This window comes from Mugil cephalus, chromosome 3 (genome assembly GCF_022458985.1).
Source record: "Mugil cephalus isolate CIBA_MC_2020 chromosome 3, CIBA_Mcephalus_1.1, whole genome shotgun sequence".
NCBI classification, from domain to species: domain Eukaryota; kingdom Metazoa; phylum Chordata; class Actinopteri; order Mugiliformes; family Mugilidae; genus Mugil; species Mugil cephalus.
This window is the reverse complement of record NC_061772.1, coordinates 18120863-18142050: the sequence shown is the minus strand read 5'-3', so window position 1 is coordinate 18142050 and position 21188 is coordinate 18120863. Positions and strand designations below refer to the sequence as shown.

At 41.8% G+C, this 21188-nt stretch overlaps 1 protein-coding gene across 2 annotated transcripts; it reads left to right on the top strand.

Moving 5' to 3' along the window:
* The first annotated feature begins 800 nt into the window (after nt 1-800).
* On the top strand, nt 801-20820 carry wdhd1 (WD repeat and HMG-box DNA binding protein 1). 2 transcript variants are annotated; one of them, XM_047579728.1, is made up of 26 exons: nt 801-937; nt 1231-1316; nt 1838-1949; nt 2055-2206; nt 2979-3090; nt 3337-3387; nt 3487-3582; nt 3667-3759; nt 5964-6070; nt 6763-6916; nt 7073-7280; nt 8089-8267; nt 8348-8532; nt 8615-8856; nt 9834-9971; nt 10075-10231; nt 10374-10488; nt 10648-10779; nt 10905-11128; nt 12074-12228; nt 12327-12383; nt 12670-12701; nt 12853-13017; nt 13109-13251; nt 13359-13494; nt 20510-20820. In XM_047579728.1, the coding sequence occupies exons 2-26, from the start codon at nt 1240-1242 to the stop codon at nt 20699-20701; spliced, it is 3414 nt and encodes a 1137-aa protein (XP_047435684.1). In that variant the 5' UTR covers nt 801-937; nt 1231-1239; the 3' UTR covers nt 20702-20820. The 2 variants fall into 2 exon arrangements, with proteins under 2 accessions (XP_047435684.1, XP_047435685.1); XM_047579729.1 differs by lacking the exon at nt 801-937 and adding an exon at nt 945-1003.
* The last annotated feature ends 368 nt before the right edge of the window (nt 20821-21188 follow it).

Genomic DNA, 21188 nt, shown 5'->3' with positions numbered 1-21188 from the left:
ATGGAAAGCAAATTTCAAAGTTAGTATAATTAAATTCATGAGTAATTAGACTGGTGTATGTGGGAACACTCTCAGTCATGTTATGACTGACAGTGGACTAGGCTAGACAATTCCTGTAACTTAATATAGTTTGTTGGTTAAAAATAATTTCATGAGAATGCAACTTAAAAGTTCAATCTGAATCAATAAAGTTATTATATATTTATTTGTTTTTGTATTGCGACAATGCATTTAATGTACGCTGGTTTGTTCACTGACGTCAGCCTGTAGCGCTTCTCCCAATAGTTCCATCATCTCCATGGTTACCAAAGAAAAATGCCTTAGCAACTATTTTGTTTTCCAAGCGCCCAAAATCAAACCCTTAAATCAAAATATATTTTTTTTCATCTTACAATTATTTTCTCACATTTCCCGGGAAATGTTCTACGCAGAAAACGATGTATGCATATATGTATATATATATCGATTTTATACCAAGGAGACTAGCGTCGTTGAAGCTGTTTTATCAAAGGAAGCACCTTAAATTGTATCGTGAAAACTTTTAGTTTAGTTTCAATTTAGTTAGCGGAATAATTTAATGAATAAGACAAATAAATGCAAAAAGAAAATGTCCTACCTGCTACCTGGTGGTGAGAGCCTGGCAGGGCAAATCAAATACAGTTAGTGGGTTAAAATAAAAAAAAAACGAAATAAATAGTTTTTCAAATTAACTTTATGTTTTAATATTTAATAATATGTGTCTCAATATCCTCAAGTTTGCGCCGAAAATGAAAAATGTAAAATATATATAAATCTGACTTCCGCTTGGTAGTTTGAGAAGTGGGAGGGGTTTCCACGGCAGCGTCATGACGTAGGTGGCGGGAGTTGTGACGCTGCGGTTCCTTGTTTTCAACACAGCGCGGGAGATCCAGGAGAAGAGGAGTCAATCGGAGAAGTTGTAAGCTGCCTTCATACCTTGTTTTCAAGTCATTGCTGTATAGATAACGCGTACGGTCAGTGCAAGGTGAACGTCTAACATCGTAAATACCGTCTATCGCCCCAGACGTGCAGTTTAAAGGAGCCATTTACCCTGTTTTGATAGCATTAGCTCATGTGTTCAGCTAGCATTTATCTTTACCAGTAGCAAGTTACCAGATGCTGACTCTGTCGTATAGACGTGTCAGGCGTATGTAATGCTGACATTACATTTATTGACTGTGTTTTGTTTTTTGTGTGTGTGTCTGTGATCAGTTTGTGAAAATGCCTTGTGAAAGGAAGCCGATGCGCTACGGCCACTCGGAGGGACACACCGAGGTTTGCTACGATGACACCGGAAAGTAAGTGTTAAGTGTTAGAAAGGCTTGTCTGCCTATGAAGGTTCATATTTAAAGAAAATGTGATCTGACAGATAATTTCATGTGCATGTCAGAGTAGATTAACACGGCGATGATTATAAAGTCCATATAAAGATAATTAAGTTCTTCCCGAATTTTAAAAACATTTAACAAGCGCTACCTGGTCACCTTTACAGTTTAATTTAACTTTTACGACAAAATGTTAACTTACTGCCTAATAGACGTCACCCATGGTGCAGGATCTGTCTTATTTACTTGTAAGTGGTCATAATGTTATGGCTGATCAGTGTGCACTATGTCGTGTCAAGAAAATCCCACAGCATTAAAAATGCTTAATGTCCAAACATCTTCATACTTGGCCTTGATGTGAATGTCAGCTAAAAATAAATGATATTTTTAACATTTCACTAAACAGTAACTCAGAGGAGTCGTGGACAGATTAATACGTTCATTTAAATTTACTGAGAGTTTTTACTTTCTCCTTTCAAAAAAATTGTCCACAGGTTCATGGTAACCTGTGGAAATGATGGAGATGTTCGTATTTGGGAGGGTCTGGATGACGACGATCCGAAGTTCATCACTGTCGGGGAGAAGGCTTACTCTCTGGCGCTGAAGGTCGGTCACCACCCGGCTCCTTGAGGCCTTTTTCACTGAATTCGCTGACGTCACAGCAACAGCACCCGCCGGTGGTGGATTAAACATTTGCCCTCTCCTCCGCAGAACGGAAAGCTGGTGACGGCCAGCTCCAACAACACGGTGCAGATTCACACGTTTCCCGACGGCGACCCGGACGGCATCCTGACCCGGTTCACCACCAACGCCACACATGTTGCCTTCAACAGCAGCGGCTCCAGAGTTGCTGCTGGATCAAGGTACGAGGAAGAGTAGGCTGAACTGGAACTTTCTCGACATGTGTTTATAGAAAAGGATTTGAATTGAAGCAGGAGAAGGTGGTAAAAATCAGCACAAAAAGTGCTCATTTATTTGCAGTTTTATCTTCATTTATGTCATTTAAGTCTTTAACTCTCTAGGTTGTTGGTGGCAAATGTAGATTAAGTGAAAACTCAGAGAGAAAAATCAGTGCACATATCACCTTTGGATTTTAACTGATTGCCCAGAGATGAGTTTTAATTCATAAGCTGATCAGGCGGATTCATCTGCTCTCCTGAGATGAGTTGAAAGACGAACGAATGTCACTTTTACTCAAATCCGCCTCGTCTTCTCCTCCTCAGCTGCTGGTGGCGAGGCTGTCGTGTGTAACACGTGCCTGTTGTGTTCTGTCATGCTGCGACTAGACCAGACTGAATGATATTTCCACTTCAGAGAGAGAGAGCAACACTTTTTGATTAGCCCTGATTGGAGATAAACGTCTGTTGGCTGCCAGTATCGATTTGCACTGAACAGCTTGATCACGGCAATAGCAGCTCGGAGCATGGCTCCGTATTGATGCTGCTATTTTCACCCTGGTAATTTCAGTTGTGATGTCGATGATCAGAATTCAGGTGTCTGAGGAAATCTTTTTTACTGATTTGACAATTTGCACTCGTGCTGCTTCACAGCTGTCCTTTCCCTCGGCTCTTTCTCCAGACTGCCCACACGTGTCCGTTTGCACATGTTAATTCTCTGTTCCCCTCTGTTCCTCAGTGACTTCATGGTTAAGGTGGTGGTCGTGGCGGACAGCAGCCAGCAGAAAACTCTCCGGGGTCACGAGGCTCCGGTCCTCAGCGTCACCTTCGACCCTAAAGATGACTTCTTGGTGGGTAATGGGGCCGGGTTTTAAAAGGATAACATATTTTCCGATTCAAACGATTCCGGTATCAATTCGCATCATCCTCAGATCAGACTTTTTTTTCTTGTATCTTGCATCATCTACTCTTTTACAGATTGTAGACATTCAGTTATCATAGATTATGAAGCGCAGAGTGTCTCAGCTTCTCAAATACGCTGAATTAATTTTTTAACCATCCTTTTGGACACACATCACGTCTGTCTCTGCTTTCAGGCCTCTGCCAGCTGTGACGGCTCCGTTGTGGTGTGGAACATTGAGGAGGAGGTACGCCACTGTTTTTTTTTTTTTTTTTTTTTTTTTTTTTTTAAGCTGGGAAGTTTTTCCAAATGTGATCAACATACATGGATTTTATTTCTCTCACAGACTCAGGTGATCAGCTGGCCTCTGCTGCAGAAGACGAACGACGTCACTAATGCCAAGAGCCTGTGTCGCTTGGCCTGGCAGCCTGGGACGGCAAAGGTCAGTGTTCAGTCAGTTTACAGTACAGACAGTATTTTATTCACCGTTGAATAATAATAATAAATAATTACGCTTGTGTTTCAGTTTTTAGCAGTTCCTGTAGAAACCAAGGTGCACCTGTATGCGCGCGAGTCCTGGGATCATGTGAGCACTCTGTCTGATGATCTGCTGACACAGGTGAGGTCCAGTCAATTACACACAGTTGAAGAGGAAATTTTTGTAATTATTTAGTCAGTGTTGATGTCAACAGGAGCAACACACTGATTAAAAAGCTCAATGGATGTGTTTCTCTGCCAGGAATCTAGGAAATAATTAGGAGCCCCAGCAGAGTACTTAGAGGTTCATCTTAAATGGACCTGCAGGGGAATTATTCGCATTTTCTCCCATGTTGTCTTTATTACTGACAAATACTTGAGGGGTAAATATATTTAACTTCAGCACCGTTACTGTCATATGAGAAGAACCGCAGTTTAGTGGTGGTTCAGTGGTTCTTTTGCCACGACGTGCATTAGAACAGCAGTCGAATAGAGTGTCACCATGTATCAGTGATGAGGCTTAGAATGGAGGTCACGATTCTTTGGCACGATTTTTTTTTTTTTACAAATCGTTTATTGCACTGATGAACTTTAACAAAACAAAACAAAAAAAACATTCAAATGGTCATTCAAGTAGTGTATCAAACATTGAGATTTCCTTAGAGTTTAGAGCATACGTTTGAACAACAGGCTTGTTAGCTTGTTAGGCATCCATTTAATTCTCTTTACCGCTGACTTCTCTCTGCTTTTCCCCCTCACTGTTTTTCTCACACTCACGTGTTGTAAAGACGCTTTACCATTGGTCGAGGGAGGACAGAAACTAAATACAAATATCCAGAGAAACCCATTAAAGTGATAGTCTTACAAATAAACACAGACCCGATGATGTAAATTTTGATCGAGTCCAACCAGATGAAACTTAAATTTAAACAAAAGCAATAACATCAAAGAAACAAAATTAAAATGTTGCACTCTCATTTCTGGCTTTTTTCCTTTTAAAATAAAAACTGCAGTGGATCATGTTAAGATTTCGCAGAACATGACTGAACCCCAAATATCAAATGAAATGATGGCCTACTTCTAATATGGCCCACCAGGGGGCCGGGCCCACGGGTTGGGAATCGCTGTCTCAGAGTTAAGTTTCCTGTAAGGTTTGGCCCAGTGGTTGAAGAAGGAGAAGGAGAGCCAGGATTCACCGTTTTTCCTTTTTATTGAAAACCATGTCAAGTGCAGGTGCTGATGTGTAATAATGTGCATTTGTAGAAAAACACAAAAAAATATCAAACGAAAAAAAAAGCTAAATACTATAAGATGTATTGAAAGACAACTTAATTTGCAAAAAAAGAAAACTGGCTATGGGCACTAGTACATGTTGGCTCTCATTAGGCCCAAACTGCACTCATCCCAGGGAAGATCCTCTTATAAGACAAACAATAATTAGTGTAAAATCAATCAAACAATGTAGGCTGTATTTGTCTATTTCAGCAATCTTATAGGAATCCACATTTCATCCCCTCTATTCATTCAGTTTTAAGCTACGATGTAGAAAATAGGGACGTCCCGATTAAGTTTCTTTGCCCCCTATCCTGACCCTGATCTTAAATAAATGAAATTTCCTCCCCTGTAGATTCATAAAGTCTTTTCTTATCTAATCTTTGTCTTCTTCTTTATTGTTTTCGGCGGCTTTGACGGTAGATTAAGGAGAAGTTTTTATAAAAAATGCCTGGGACGTCCATAAAAACAACTGCAATTGTTTCTGCTTTTTCTTGGGGTAAAGCGACTGGTATGTGAACCAGTCAACCACAACATGATGTAACATCTACAACACACATTCAAACTCATGATGAACAGGCAGGAATTAATCTGTCCCTTATGCCTGGTCATTAATCGTCTCTTCTGTTGAGGTATATGTTTCATTTTACCATGTGGAGATACATTTTCCTTTTATTGCATCATCTTTCATGCCTCGTAGTCGTCATGTCTGAACATAAACTGCTTCCACTGATTTAAAAAAAGTCAAATGTTGGTCACGTGGAGGAATATTGTTATTTTTCACCTTAAAGCTGATAAACCAGCTCCTTATATCAGGCGTCCCCGCGGTTGGTCGAAGATCGGATGTTGGATTTGTTAAAGTTTTCATTATTTTTACAGCCCTCTTGATGCTTTGTTTTTACTGGAAGTGTTGAGCTGTCGACAGTTACGGCTTCATAAAATCAACCTCCTGTTGCTGACGTCTCCTTTCCGTCCACTTTACTTCGATCCCCTGCGTCGTCTCTCCTCCATGTGAGGCGTCAGACGTCCCTGTTGAGCGCTATTAAAGGTTTCTCTTTACCTTCTGGTCTGCAGCCCATCAACGTGGTGGCGTGGTCTCCGTGCGGTCAGTTCCTGGCGGCCGGCAGCGTCGGGGGTTTACTGACGGTGTGGGACGTCGACAGCAAACTCTGCGTGGAAAGGTTTGTAACCACGATGAGCAGCCACGAGTTGTTGGTTGAGGCTTTAAAAGTCGAGTTTTATTAATTAAAGAACGACGTTGACTGACTTGATCAGAACTTTTTTTTTATTGTTCTTCCTTTCCTACATTTTCATCCTGCTCATCCTCCTTGTTCTCTTCTTCATTCTCCTTATTTTCCGCCCTCCCTCCCCCCTCCGTATAGTTCTTACTTCTCATCTATTTCTCCTCTTCATCCTCATCATTTTCTTTTTTCTTCTTCTCATTTCTCAACCTCCTACTCCTCCTGCATTTTTTTTCCTTATTTCTTCTCCTCCTCTTCTACTGCTTCTCATTTTCCCTTTTACTGTTCTTGCCTTTCTTCTTCTCCTCCTTTCACTTTTCCTACTGCTTCGTCTCCTTCCTTTTTACGTTCCTCTTTTCCCTCCTCCTTCTCATTCTTCTCCTTTGTCTGTTTTCTTCTTCTCCTCTTCTGCCAAATACTTCTCATTCTCCTTTTTATTCTTTTTCTTTCTTTTCCCCTCATCCATTTTCTTTACCTCCTTCAACTCCCTTTTTTTCCTCCTTCTCCACAAACTCCAGATAATAAAAACAAATCAGAGCTCAGTATTTGGTCGACAAGTATGAAAAGTACTTCCTTTGTACTTTCTTGCAAGAAAGCGACTAAATAAATGGAGATGATCTGAAATGTTGCAGGCAGAAGCATGAGAAAGGTTTCACGGTGTGCGGTTTGGCGTGGCATCCGTCAGGAAACCAGATCGCCTACACAGACACCGAGGGCTGTCTGGGACTACTGGACGGACTCAGCACCTCCTCAGCCGACTCCTCCGACTCCTCCAACACCTCCAAGGTACCGCTCCGATTACCTGCAGGGCACAAACACGTCAAATCATGCTGATCAGTGTGATTCTGTAAAGTACTCACCCTTGCAGCATGAAATAAATAAAAACTAAACCATCTGGAAAATATTGTGTTAATCACCGGCTTCTGATTCAACTTTTTTCAGCCGGCGAAGAAGGCGGCCAAAGACTACGACGCCCTCTTCGATGACGACGATGACGACGACCGACTCATGGACGAGGGTCGGAGTGATACCAACTCGCCAGCCAAGCAGCCGGTTGTCGGGGACGACGACGATGACGACGATTTCTTGGTGCCCGCAACCGGGCGCGTGAGGAACAGAGGGGCCATCCTGGATGATGAAAACTCACGAGGTGGGTGAACGTTTTTTTAGATGCCGTTGAGTCATCTAAGGGACTGGTCTGGTCTTTAAAATGTCGGAAAATAATGAGATGAGTGCTTCTCTGAACGACAACGTGTACAAGTTCATTTGTCCTACAGTCTAAAGATGGCAGCTCTGCTCTCAGTGAGTCCAGAGTTAGTAGAATCATGGCTGAAGAACTGTACGACTTTATATTATTAGAAAGTGTTGATGTGTAGAGTTAACAAAAACAATGAAGAATTTTATAAACCATTTTCAGCATTTGATTTCATCCTAAATAGTCTTTTAATCCTTTTTCTGACTTTCCTTAACAGCCATAGTGTTTCTCATACTGTCATATTTTAACATGAAATCCGTAAGAAGACTCAAACTTTAATACAATGACACAAAAGTTAAGATTTGTTCAATGGTGGCTATAAAAAACTATTCACAATATTTTATTGCTTTTATAAATTGAATCATGCTCAATATATTTCTGCTTTTAGCTTTTGCTCTTATCTGTTTAATTTATTTATTTATTTTCTCATATTTTTTGCTCTTTTTCTAAATGATAAAACCTTGTATTGCTCTAAAAAAATCTGTTTTGTCAGAACCACAGGTTTTTGTTTATTTACTATTTTATCGCTGAGTCATAAAATGGTAAAATGCGCTTCACAACCTAAACAGACCAAAAGTAATAAATGAACAGAAAGCAGCAATTCTTAACATTGAGGAGGTGAAGACTTGAGATTATGGTCTGTCTTTGCTTGTTAAATGGTATCAGACAGAATATATCAATTTATATAATTTGTTTCATTCAGACACTGGATCGCTGAAGCTCGGTCAGGACAAATTTGGGGATGACGACGATGCAGGAAGCGCCGTGGTGCCCGCCGTGGCTCTACCTGGGCATCCCGTCTACGAGGGGCCTCTTCCCACTCCTCCGCAGAAGGCCTTCCAGCCCGGCTCAACCCCTGCGCATCTCACACACCGCTTCATGGTAGGACGCCCGAGGACACGCTGAAGGTTTGTGAGTGGTTTCCAGCCTCACGTGTTGTAACGCCTGACGTGTAACCACAGATGTGGAACTCCGTGGGGATCGTGCGAGGCTACAACGACGACCAGGACAACGCCATCGACGTGGAGTTCCACGACTCCGCCGTGCACCACGCGATGCACCTCACCAACTCCCTGGGTCACACCATGGCTGCTCTCTCCCAGGAGGCCGTGCTGCTGGCCTGCCCCAGCACGGACGAGCTCGCCAGGTAAACCTCCTCTCCACCTGCCGCGTGGTTATTTATTTTTTTTATCAGTTCTTCCAGTGAACCTGCTCCCCTCTCTCCTCAGTAAGCTGCAGTGCCTCCACTTCTCGTCCTGGGACACCAACAAGGAGTGGATGGTGGATCTGCCGAAGGGCGAGGACGTGAAGGCGATGTGTCTGGGTCAGGGCTGGGCGGCGGTCGCCACCAGCTCGCTGACGCTGAGACTCTTCTCCATCGGAGGAGTCCAGAGGGAAATCTTCAGCCTGCCGGGGCCCGTGGTCTGCATGGCCGGACATGGAGAGCAGCTGCTCATCGTCTACCACCGCGGTGAGACACATACACGAATACCTCCTCCTCCTCCTCCTCCTCCTGCTGATGCTGCTGCTGCTGCTGCTGCTGCTGCTTCTTCTTCTTCTTCTTCTTCTACTTCTACTTCTTCTTCTTCTTCTGCTGCTTCTTCTGCTGATTCTGCTTCTTCTTCTTCCTCTGCTGCTTCTTCTTCTGCTTCTTCTTCTTCTTCTGCTGCTGCTGCTGCTTCTTCTTCTTCTGCTGCTTCTTCTGCTGCTGCTTCTTCTTCTTCTGCTTCTTCTTCTTCTTCTGCTGCTTCTTCTGCTGCTGCTTCTTCTTTTGCTGCTGCTTCTTCTTTGCCTTCATTTTCATCATTGTTTTTGGGGCAACATTGTCAGTGAGAGTCATGTCTGCTTTACTTATGTCTGTTTTTTCTCATATACACCAGTCAGCCATAACATAATGACCATGTGCCTGACAACCTATAGTTCACCATGTTTGGAACCTGCAGTCTGCTCTAGAAGAAACTGTACATCTGCCACAACTTCACCAACAACCAAATTGAATAACTTTTATTAGAGCGACATGTTTCGGCTGAAACCAGTCGTGATCTACAATGCTACAAAATCACAGAGTAAAACATACACACTCATTACATGGAAAAAGAGGCTCTCAGCCATCCTCATGATGAGAAAGAAAGTGTGATTGTCCATTGTTGGTTGGACTAGACCGCACGGACCTGCCTTTTCCCGCCAGGTGCAACAGTGTTGCCTTGGTACGACCATGATCCTGTCCCCGTTTGGTCTTTAGTCTCTCTAATTCTTCCACTTGACCATTTTTCTGTTTATGACATAAGGACATTTGCTGCCTAATATATCCCGCCCACTGACAGGTGGCAGATAATCTTCTCTTGACCTGTCAGTGGTCATATTGTTATGGCTGATGTCAGAGCCTTTGAAGGCAACTGAAACTGAAGCTGGAATAAATGTCTGACTATTCTCATTTTACATCCTCAGCTACCGGTTTTGATGGAGAACAGGCTCTGGGCGTCCAGCTGCTGCAGTTGAGCCGAAGGACGAGACAGCTCATCAACAGCGAGCCCCTCCCCCTCTCTCACAAGTCCTACCTGTCCTGGCTGGGATTCACTGCAGAGGGTCAGTGTGGCGACATTTCTGTGTTTACGTTTCACTTTTTTTTACTATATTCAGTGGACAGAAGCAGCTGAACAGCTTGGGCTGTTGTGCTAATGCGTTTCAGGCACCCCATGCTACGTGGATTCAGAGGGGGTGGTGCGGATGCTGAACCGGTCGCTGGGCAACACCTGGACACCAGTGTGCAACACCAAGGACACCTGCAAGAGCAAGTCTGATCACTACTGGGTGGTCGGCGTGCACGAGAACCCTCAGCAGCTCAGGTGAACTTCATGCTACGACCGTTTTCTAGGGGTAGCTGCTCATCAAATTCGCAAAAGGTTTAATCAGTGTTGTTGTTTTCTCACCTACTCACCTGAGTCTTGATCCTGATCTCCGATGTCTCGTCTCTTCTTGTCCCCTCAGGTGTATTCCATGTAAAGGCTCCAGGTATCCACCGACCCTCCCCAGACCTGCTGTGGCCATCCTGCCCTTCAAGCTGCCTCTGTGTCAGACCACCACAGAAAAGGGCCAGATGGAGGTAAATGAACAGACGTGAGGCAGCCAAAGGGTTCGTCTTTAAAGAGTAGAGCTAAAATGATAATAAATCTGCTGTGTGATCTGATATGAACTTGGTGTTAGGGATTGTTTGTTGTGTACATGTGAACCACGCAGCCTGTCGTCCTCTGTCCTCCTCCAGGAGCAGTTCTGGCGTTCAGTCCTCTTCCACAACCACTACGGCTTCCTGTCCTCCAGCGGCTACGAGATAGACGAGGACGGACAGAACCGGTCCCAGAAGGAGCAACAGGAGCTGCTCATGAAAATGTTTGCGGTAAGTTTGAACACTCGGAGCGACCCTGCGTCCACCAATTTAAAGGTAGAGAGGCTTTGTTTCCTGCCCATGACGTGTTCAGAGTCTGCTGATGCATAACATGATGATACCATGATTTCCTCCAGTTGTCCTGTAAGCTAGAGAGGGAGTTCCGCTGCGTGGAGCTGGCGGAGCTCATGACCCAGAACGTGGTGACTCTTGGCATTCGATACGCGTCCAGATCCAGACGCATGGCCCTCGCCCAGCGGCTCAGTGAGATTGCGCTGGAGAAAGCCAACCAGATCCAAGAGGAAGAGCCAGAGGAGCAGGAGGAGGAGCCGGACTACTCCAGCGTCAGGAGGACCTCGGGGTAAAAGCAGCTCTTTGATTAACTGGTTTTTGACATGTTGACTGTGTAACCGGACCAGAAACAGGCCAACTTCCCTCACCCAGCAAACCTTTACTAATTATGGTTTAAGATCTGCTGGTCCAATCAAACCATTTGGGTGGGTTTAAAGTGGCGATGGGCATAGGGGTAAGGGCGTCATAGTCATACATGTTATCTGGGCGCTGTGGAGTTTAGTGTATTTACAACAAAATGACAAAATGAGCGGTTGGTGGACGATCCAGATGGCTGCACAATCAGTGCATTCACATGCAACAGAGAGAATCGAATAACTGACGGGGACATGTCCTCCTCCTCCACACTAGGTGGCAATATGTGTCTTGTCAGCGGGTTAATACGGCCCCCTTTCCGGTCGACCTATTTGGTCATACAATAAACGAGTCATTAATGCGGCAGGCCGGCATTTCAAACAACGACAAGATGGATAATAGTACAAAATTTTTAATCCTGCACGTAATGTGTGCGCTACTTATAGCGCAGATAAGAGCACGATCTCTCAGGTGGTTACCGGCTCTGTTTACCTTTTTCTTCTTCTGCAACTGGCTTTCTAAGATGTTTTAGTTCCAGGGTCATATGCTAGCACATGATTAAACATATACATGCTGAGGAAAATCACATTATCTGCGTGTCTTTATCGGATAAGGAGAACTCCAATTTTAGTCGGAATAACGTGTTTACAAGTTGTCCAGTTAAAGTCGGATTAAGGCAATAATTTTTTTTTTCGCGGACTGAATGAAATCCAAAAAGTGTGTTATTAGAGTCGTATTCTGAGAAGATCTGGGCCTGACTATGCCCTAACCTGTTAAAAGGTTACTGTTAATTAATAAACTCCTGAGTGATGCTGATTAATTTGCTGAATTGGACAGTGGGACCACAGACGCTCACCCACCCTCCATATTGTTTGGACAGGTACAAACAGACTGAGGCCACAGGAGGACGTTACAGCAGCCGACATAATAATGAGGAGGAGGAGGAGGAGGAAGAGGAGCAAAGAGGGGAACAGCTCCAGGAGGAAGACGACGGGCAGGAGATGGAAACAGAGGAGGCAACAGAAACCCAAAAATGTCAGTTCTTTTTCATCTTTCTTCAACATGTTTACAGATCTAATGACATCCAGTATCGATACCAGTTAACTTGTCTCTTGTGTGTTTTCATATTGCAGCCATTAATCCATTCGCTAAAGAATCAAGTTCACCTGTGATGCCGTCTCTTACACAGAGTGAGTTAACTCTTCAATTGTTAGATACTTAAAAGTTTGATAAAGACATTTTTTTTCCAGATATTTCAAATATTTGCTGCTCACATCGAAGACCAATGAACTATTGCCCATCTAATGTCAGTCATTTGTCCAAGTAAACCATCTTTGCAGCTTTCACATCAATCTTCTTCCGAAACTTAATTTTGTTTAAAATAACATGTTTGTGATGGTAAATGGTGATCATGTTAGCGGGAGGATAGGAAATGATTAAAATGCAATCTCCTGACGTCTCACATTTGTTTTTCAGTTGGTAAAGCCGGACGTGCAAATCCTTTTAAGGTAAGGACTTAAATATTTTTACAGTAACATTGTTCATCGTTGCTCCGATTATTTGGTTGTGGATGTAAAGTTTGGAGCTATAAAAATGTGAACCACATAATAGGAAGGAACCAAAGTGACCAAAGTTCTCCTCTAAACTGTATGCGTGCAGGTCCTCAGTGCGGGGAAACCTGCGGCTTCATCACATCAACCTCGAGTGACAAACATCCTGGACAACATGACGTCCAGCAGGAAGTCGGCTCCACACATGGGCTCTGCAGGGAAAACAAACAAAAACCCCATCCTCAAACCGCTGGCCCCCAGACCCAAAACAAAGGTTCCCTCAAAAATGCAGCACGTCATGTGGCACTGTGGTTTCTCATATGTCTTGTAACTAAACCTTGAGCTGTTTACTCCTCTCCTTGCAGACTCAGTCCACTCTGCTGCAGATGACAAGCACTAAGACGACCAGCAAGAAGAGTCGGGAGAACACAGAGCCGACTGCAGATCAGCAGAAACAGCCAGACGTCCCGACTCCAGCCCCACCTGCAGAAAACACTGAAAACAAGAGGTAAGACCTTTAAAAGCTGGTCTCATATTCACTTAATAGATGCTGAGAGTTTCTGTCCATGTGCAGGTTATTATTTTCTTTAACGGCAGCTTTTTTATTGTTTTCAGGTCGAAGACGGGCTTCCAGCTGTGGTTGGAGGAGAACAGGAAGAGTATCACAGCCGACCACCCGGACCTAGAAGAGGCCGACGTCATCAGAGAGGCCATGGGACTCTTCAGGGCGCTGTCCTCCGAGGAGCGACTGGTAGGAAATCAAACCATGTTACTTAGAAAAATTAAAAAAAAAAAAAAAAAAAATGTTGAGGAATCAGTGTGAAGTTTAAACTGACTCAATTAAAATTTAACCCTTTGACTTCCGCACTAAGAAATAATATTAATCATGATTAAATATCATTCATTTTTAATCTATATTAATAGTGTGCACTGCAAACTGAGTATTTCATATATCATTAGTAAAAAGTTCACGCGATTGTACAGATTCACACGGTACAAATAAGATTAACCGTGTGGCCAGTTGAAGGGTTAACAATTATTCTAATTCATTATTGAACTCAAAATTAACTCCTTTCGCTCTGTGAAATCTAAAAGGCAACGGCCACTTTCAGATATTTGTTGTCTTAACCCAGTTAGCAGAAACTGATTTTCTGTCATCGTTGAGAAAATAATTGTTGTTTCTCCAACCTAAAAGGACTCTTTTAAAATAATGTGGGACAAAGACGAGTCATGCAAATGTTTTGCGTCTCCGAACCCCCTCAGTTAACCTTTCCTCTATATGCTCTGTCTTTATTGATCCAAAACAATCACAGCTCTTGTGCTCTTGCGATTGTGGAGTTACATATTCACAGTTGGTTGGTTGAACAGATGGTTGCAGGGGGAAATACCAGGCTAGAGAGGGGAGAGGGTATACCGAGGTATGGGGGGAATACCAGGGTATACCGGGGTATAAAGGGAGTACTGCGATGTAGAGGGTATATAGAGGGAGATTTATAATGGGGATTCAGGAAATGGCTTGTATTTTAAAAAGACATCTGTACAAAGATTTTATGAATTAATATCAGATCTTTCAAATCTAGATGGATTTGAAATGGAAAATGTATTTATTTGTTTTTAAACCAAACCCTCCTCACTAATGGCATGGAGATGGAGAACATGGAGAACATGGAGAAACGGACAATAGTCATTTTATTCTGAAAGACTCACTGTAAACATTAATGAAACATTAATGCTTCTGCCAACATAATACACCGACCTCATCTTCAAACATTTCCTTACGTTAGTTGTCACACTCGTCTTTTTTGATGAATTGAAAAGTTTTAAGACGTTATTTTAAGGTACGCGAATAAAACGTACGTGTTGATTTTATTTAGGTGAACAAATGAGATGCAGTAAGACGGTTCTCAAGGTCACGTTGCAGCACTGAGGCTTTCTTTAATCCAAATCTGTCCACAACAGGAGCGTCAATTGGAGTCTGTGAGACAGCAGTGATTATCAGCTGCAGATCACTCCGTGCTGCGCTCCACGCTCGCCTCAAATCCTCTCACATCCCCACAGACTTACAGTCTTAGACTTTTTCTTATTAATTGATTAGGTTCGGTGTGGTGCATGAGAAGACAACACATGAGACTGACTCAGCAGACACAAACTGAAAACAGCCCTTGGATTAATATAAACTTGCCAGGTGTGTCCTCTACTGAAAAGTCTCATCTGGTGCACCGCATCGATTAATTATTATTGCTTATAAATCTTCTTGTGGAAACCCAGCATTCGGCTTAAATAGTGGATACATGGCAGCTTATCGTAGCATTAAACCTGCACTGTGTCTACTTGAGATAAATTGACGTCAAATGCAGTTTCATTTGCATGTTTTGGCTCTGTGGTGGATATTTCTTTTAACCAACCAGCATCTATTTGATTAATTCAGCATCTGCAGGTGGTTTCACGGTACAGACGAGGCATTGAGACCAGGCAATAAGCAAAGAATACACAGTCTAGATCTGTTTTACACTTATTATCTAGTGTAGGTCAAATTGTTCTTTCAGCTGTCTGGCTCCAACACACAGGTCCTGAAATGGCACAAGAATACTAAAGGACATACTTACATTAATATAAGGAGCCCTTCACACTTTTCGCACAGGACCGAACTCAGCTCATTCTGCCAGTTTGCAGATGATGTCACATTTTTTTTGGGAGGCTTGTTAACAACACAAGTGCCTTTAGGATGGAGGTGGTGGAAGGACACCTCGTGAGGTAGCGTCAAGGTTATTAGTGTGCACATTTGCAGACAGCCTTTAGTTAATGACACAGCAAAACCATAGATTTAACCCTGTCCAAGTAATACTTCCTTACTTTGCCATCAAAGTTCAAACACTAAACCTATGTGTTTATTGTGCCATGAGTGTGTTTGGGTACTAAAAAGTTTTTATTCAGTTAAATGCACTTTGAGATATGTCTGTGTAAGATGTTTTTGGTAATTAATGACACAATATAGTAAAAAACGACTTTCCTCTTTAAAGGTTTGTTGAATAGTATCAGGAAAAAAAAAAGGTTGAAATGGGATCTTTCCCTCCAAACTTCATCCATTCAAAGTTTTTATGTTAAAATATATTATGAGAAAAAGTTTTAATCAAAGTTCAAGAGTTACTTTTTTTTTTAGTGTTTTGGCCAAAGGACTGCTTGACTTCTCATAAAAAAATAATCTAAATATTAATAGAGAAACTACCAGCCAGTGTTACCTGTAGTTTTGTCAGGAAATTCAGCTTCTCTTCACAACTTGAAGCAGTTCTTCAATCCTCACGCAGATATCTGGCACCATGACACAGACTTGTAGATGCTACCGAGGTCAAATCCAGGTCCCACCAACAGTTTTGACTCCTCTTACCAAACGTGGTGCCAAATTGACTTTGCCAGATTTCTGCAGATATCACAGCTCCCTGAGTTTGTCCACGTTGCAACAAAGACGGCAGAAAAGCAGGATGTCAGGCGTGTGTTTTGTAAATGCATTATCTCATTTCCTGTCTAATCTGGTTTACACAGTGAATCACTGCTGACAAGTACCTCAGTTCTCCTAAAGTGTTACCTAAACCAACCCAAACCAACAGCGTGAGTGCACTCATATTTTACCTCTCAATCCAAAAACTGCTAACCAGCATGAAGATTGAGATACAAAAAGAGAAGTTTGTGTTCGAAAAACTCGGTTACATGACCCCGTCACTGATACCTTTTCTTATTCTTTGGTAATTTTCTTCTAGCAGCTGTTCTGTTAATACTATGTCCTGTTTGAATGGTCAAATACTTTATAAAAATTAACTGAAAAACAACAGAGGGCTAAATCTTGATCCCGGACTCGCCCCACGTTATGTTACGCCCCGGTCTAGGGGTTTGAGGACGTAACTTAAAAAAGGAAGGTGAGGAATACGATGTGCAGAAACATTCAATAAAAAGCTTTTTTTTACACCCCAACACACAACTACTAACAAGTGATTTATATATTACAGCTACATTGTTTCCAAACCACTAACTAAACCCTATGTGCAACAGAAGAACCAAAAAAATAAAACTAACATGGATCAGATCATTTAAAGGACGAGCCCTCGGTAACACCTGAGCACCATGAAATTAAACATTAAAACCTGATTCACCATCGTTCTAACGTGGTGTGGTCGTGGAAATTGTCTGAAAGATGGCACTCTGGACAAATAAATAATCAATCAAAACTGAAAGGTTTAAAGTTTAGATATTATTGTAATTATAACTGCAACACTTCACCACACGAAGTGGTGGGGAGGATCTCAAAGGTACTTCAGAGAAACATTCATCTCTTATAGTGTTAACAAAGACAGAGTTTGTCATGCCGATTGACTAGCTTCCCACAGCTAAGAATACATGTGACCACTACTAGACTTATGTCTAGACTTATGTTGTTTATGAAGATAACCACTACTGTACATCCCTAACTAAACCACATTCCTGCTACAACGTGTCACACAAAAATAGGAAAAGGCCCCTTTCTTTGACGTCAAACACCTTGACAGTGTCAACTCTTACAACACTCTCAACACTTACAACACGTTTTTCAGACCAAGGACCCCAAACTGATGGAGAGGTTAAGTAGGGACCCCCCTACCTACTATATGTGTTCTATATTTAACTTGGTCTAGTGCTATTTATAAATATACATTATTATTATCATTTTTCATTCAGTGTTAAGCTATCCCTTATCCCTTTACTAAGATATGTTGGATTTGTGTTAATGTTTATTTAAAGAAATTTAAATTTGTGGGGGAAATAAAAAAATATACAAACATAAAAAAAAATTGTCGTAAACAAAATCAACTCAATGATGGATGACGTGTATGACTATGACGCTGTCTCTTCCGTCCATCACTACTTAAAGTCCACCCAAACCAGAGACGCCAGAGCAACTTGTGACCAGAAAAAATGTGCTGCTGTTGGAGATTTATCTGGATTTCCTGGCCAGAGAAAAAATTTAATAAAAAAATTAAAAAAAAAAAAAAAAGATTTGGCAAATCTGTCCACACACGGTGTCGACTGCGATCAGTTGACGGGTGAATAAATGACGACGGTGGTTCTGGTCAGCGGCTCAACTCCTCCATTCATCAGCCTGATACGGCCGCCTGGTCCTGACCCTGCATACATCAAGACCCTCAGCACAGAGCTGGATGACACTCGACAGGGAGGGAGGGGAGAGGAAGTGGGTGGGGGAGGGATGCCCGTTGCCTGGGAACATGGTGGAGTGTGTTTGAGTGTGTAAGCATTGATCTTATGATAAAATAGAGGGAGAGACGGCGACATGGTCAGTCTGCGAGAGCATGGTGAAAACTGGATTTTTAGTTATTTTAAAGGAGCAAAATCCAGTCGTTTATTTTTAAATACATTTTTTTTGGAGTCAGTGGGTGTTAATTCATTATTTGAAGAAGATGCAAGTGTAGTTTGGAGAAATTTATACCTCGTATTCCAAGAAAAATACTTTTATCCCGAGAGACATTTTTAAGCACATTTAAGAGTCAATCAGTCCAACTAAGTTCTTTTTTAAGTCATTAATGTTGATGTAAATCTTCCCGTATGACAGCAGGACAATTGATAAGGGTTAGATTATTAACGAAGGTTAAAATCAGAATACAAGTGAAACAACTAAATCAGTTGATTTTCTGAACACAACTCCCTAGAAGTCTTTCCAGATGAGGTGTCCTTCAGTGTGTTGCTGCCACACGTGGCCGTTAATATCGGTGCTCACCTCAGCGGAGAAGATAAAATCTTAAAATGCTGTTTATTTCCTGTGTTATCTCCAGCACTAGACCTTTGTGTCTTTTATGAAGAGCTGCAGCTAATGATTGTTTTCAACATCTGATCTATCAATCAGTCCCATCTATATATGTATCTACATCTTTCTCTCTCTATAGATATATATATCTATAGAGAGAGAGAGCTAGCCATTAAATATTTTATATTTGATTGTAAGTTACCACAAAATGGAATAAAACTGTGCCTCTGAGGTTGAGCTCAGACTACAACAGTTCCTGTCGATCGCTTGGTACCGAGGTTCAGCCCTGATTATCTGGTAATATGAAGGGTTTATAAATCCATTCTTTCACTTCCTGAACTGCTAACAGACTGATCCGGGCTCTTTTGAGGAAAATCAAACATGTTTGAGTATTCGTCTCTTCATTTGTTTTGGTTGGTCGTTTGAAAACCAGTTTGTAGGTTTATTATCGCCACCCACTGGGCTGGAGTGTGACTTGGTATTTTTGTTGAATCTCTGTTTCCAGTTTTTTCCAACATCAAAAAATGAGGAATACGCTCCATAGTAAAAATTTCCCTTCTACTACATACATTTAAAACCGTTTTTTAAAAAGCTCAGTCTTTTTGCATTATTTGGACGTTAAGTATCCAATAAATACAAAAAAAAGTGTTTCTATTGCTCTAATTCAGGGGTTTCGACGTTTTTCAGACCAAGGACCCCAAACTGATGGAGAGATTAAGTAGTGACCCTCTACCTATTATATGTTCTATATTAAACTCGGCCTAGTTCTGTTTATGAATATACATTATTATCATTTTCCATTAAATATTGTGCTATATTGTGTTTACTAAAATATGTTGGATTCATGTAATTTAAATTTTTGGCGGGAATTAAAAAAAAATATATATATATATAAAAAAATGTCTAATCAACCAAATATTTTGGTGTTGGTCCAAAGACGAGGGATGTCACAGTCGGCCTTGATGCTCGTTTGGTTTGTTGCCGCAGTTAAAATAAATCAGTGTTTAAATTCACTGCAGAATGGAAGAACCTCTGCTGCCATGGAGGAGCTTAAAAAAACTGTTAGAGAAAACTCTTCTGTGACCTGTTGAACAAGACACTAACATTTATGGATTTAAATTAAATCTCACACCAAACATCACAGGTATTCCTCATCCAATCAAATCATTGGATTACAAAAAGTAATCTAATCTAATCAGACCTACTGTTATTCCCAGACGCTAATAGTAGCTCTTTCCGTTTTCCCCTTTTGAATAATTACCACAGACTACTGCCACCTGCTGGTATGAACAGCTATTTCCTGTCAGGGGCAGAATGTACACAGATCAGCCACAACATTGTGACCACTGACAAGCGAAGTAAATAACAGCCTGACACAGACACACACACAAAAACAGTTTGGGAACTACTAAAAAAACAACAACATGAAAAACAGCACAAGGTGTTGACCTGGTCATGTCCATTCTTGGCAGTTTAAATACCAAGTGCATTTCTTTTGTGAGGTGGTTGTTGAAGAACAACATAGAAAACCACCCTCCTGCAGACTCGCGTTTAGCCCTAAACCTCGTTAACGTCCGACCCTGAGGTTTTCTCCTAATCACATCATTCTGTCCAAATCCCATAAAGCTGAATGGTCGAGACGTCACAGCTCGCTCGTGTGAATATGCATGGGGTAAAGGGAGGTGAAGAGTGTGTGTTTGTGTGGTATGATGATTCATCCCGGCTCCATTACGTCGCAGGAAAGCGTTTCCCTTTGTTTCGGCTCGGATGAGAGAGAGGAGGGAAAGAGCCAGCAGGCCGAAGAGATGCAGCCTGTCAATAGTGATTATACATGACAGGATGCAATTTCAAACTGGGCATCCGTTTGGGTTTAGTCATCGTCTTGTAGGTGTTTAGAGCCTGGATGGAAAACGGAAGAACAATACAGTTTGTCCTGGTTGTCTGGCAATTAACGCTTCTTTTTTTCTCCCCTTTGTAGTCGTGGACAGAAAGAGCCAAAGGCCATTCTGGAGGCACGGCTGATTTGAAGAAGAGGAAGAGGGCTGAAGGAGGGGATGGAGGTGAAGATGTGGAGAATGAAACGGTAGAAGCTGATGATAATAGTGCCAAGAAGAAGAAGTCTCTGGATCCTTCCTCCAAGCTCTCGGCGTTTGCCTTTAACAAAAATTAAGCGTCCCTCCTGATGAACCCGAGACAGTTTATCCTGGAAATTGAACCGTTTGTACAGATCTGGTTTGTTTTTACACGTTTCTCTATTTTAACAATTTAATAAATGTAAATGTATTCACATTTTGGCTGGATTTGTTTTTTGTGGCGTGGCGCTTTTTGAAATCTGAGTTTCGAAAAAAAAAAAATGTAAATTGTAGAAATTAGTCATACAAACCCTTCAGATATGGTTTACTATAAAAAAAAATATTAATATAATAAATATTTCAGACTACTTAAATCTGATCAGGTTTAAAATTATAATTCATTTAATAATCAGAATAACAATGCCTCTGGTTTCAACCTCAGTCAGAACAGACTGACCTCATTCAGATTAAGAGGGGACGTGTGCACTTTCTCCAGGTGGGATAAACTTCAGATTCCAGTTCCCAGGAGGGTCAGAAACACGGAGGAAGCAAAACAACCACTTCAAACATTTCTTGTATGGGTAG

Bases quoted from the DNA above. Each gene is read 5' to 3' on its own strand.
- wdhd1 (XM_047579728.1), top strand. From the start codon at position 1,240: ATGCCTTGTGAAAGGAAGCCGATGCGCTACGGCCACTCGGAGGGACAC. The intron at 6,917-7,072 runs GTACCGCTCCGA...AACTTTTTTCAG, and splicing joins ACTCCTCCAACACCTCCAAG to CCGGCGAAGAAGGCGGCCAA. The intron at 10,780-10,904 runs GTAAGTTTGAAC...GATTTCCTCCAG, and splicing joins TGCTCATGAAAATGTTTGCG to TTGTCCTGTAAGCTAGAGAG.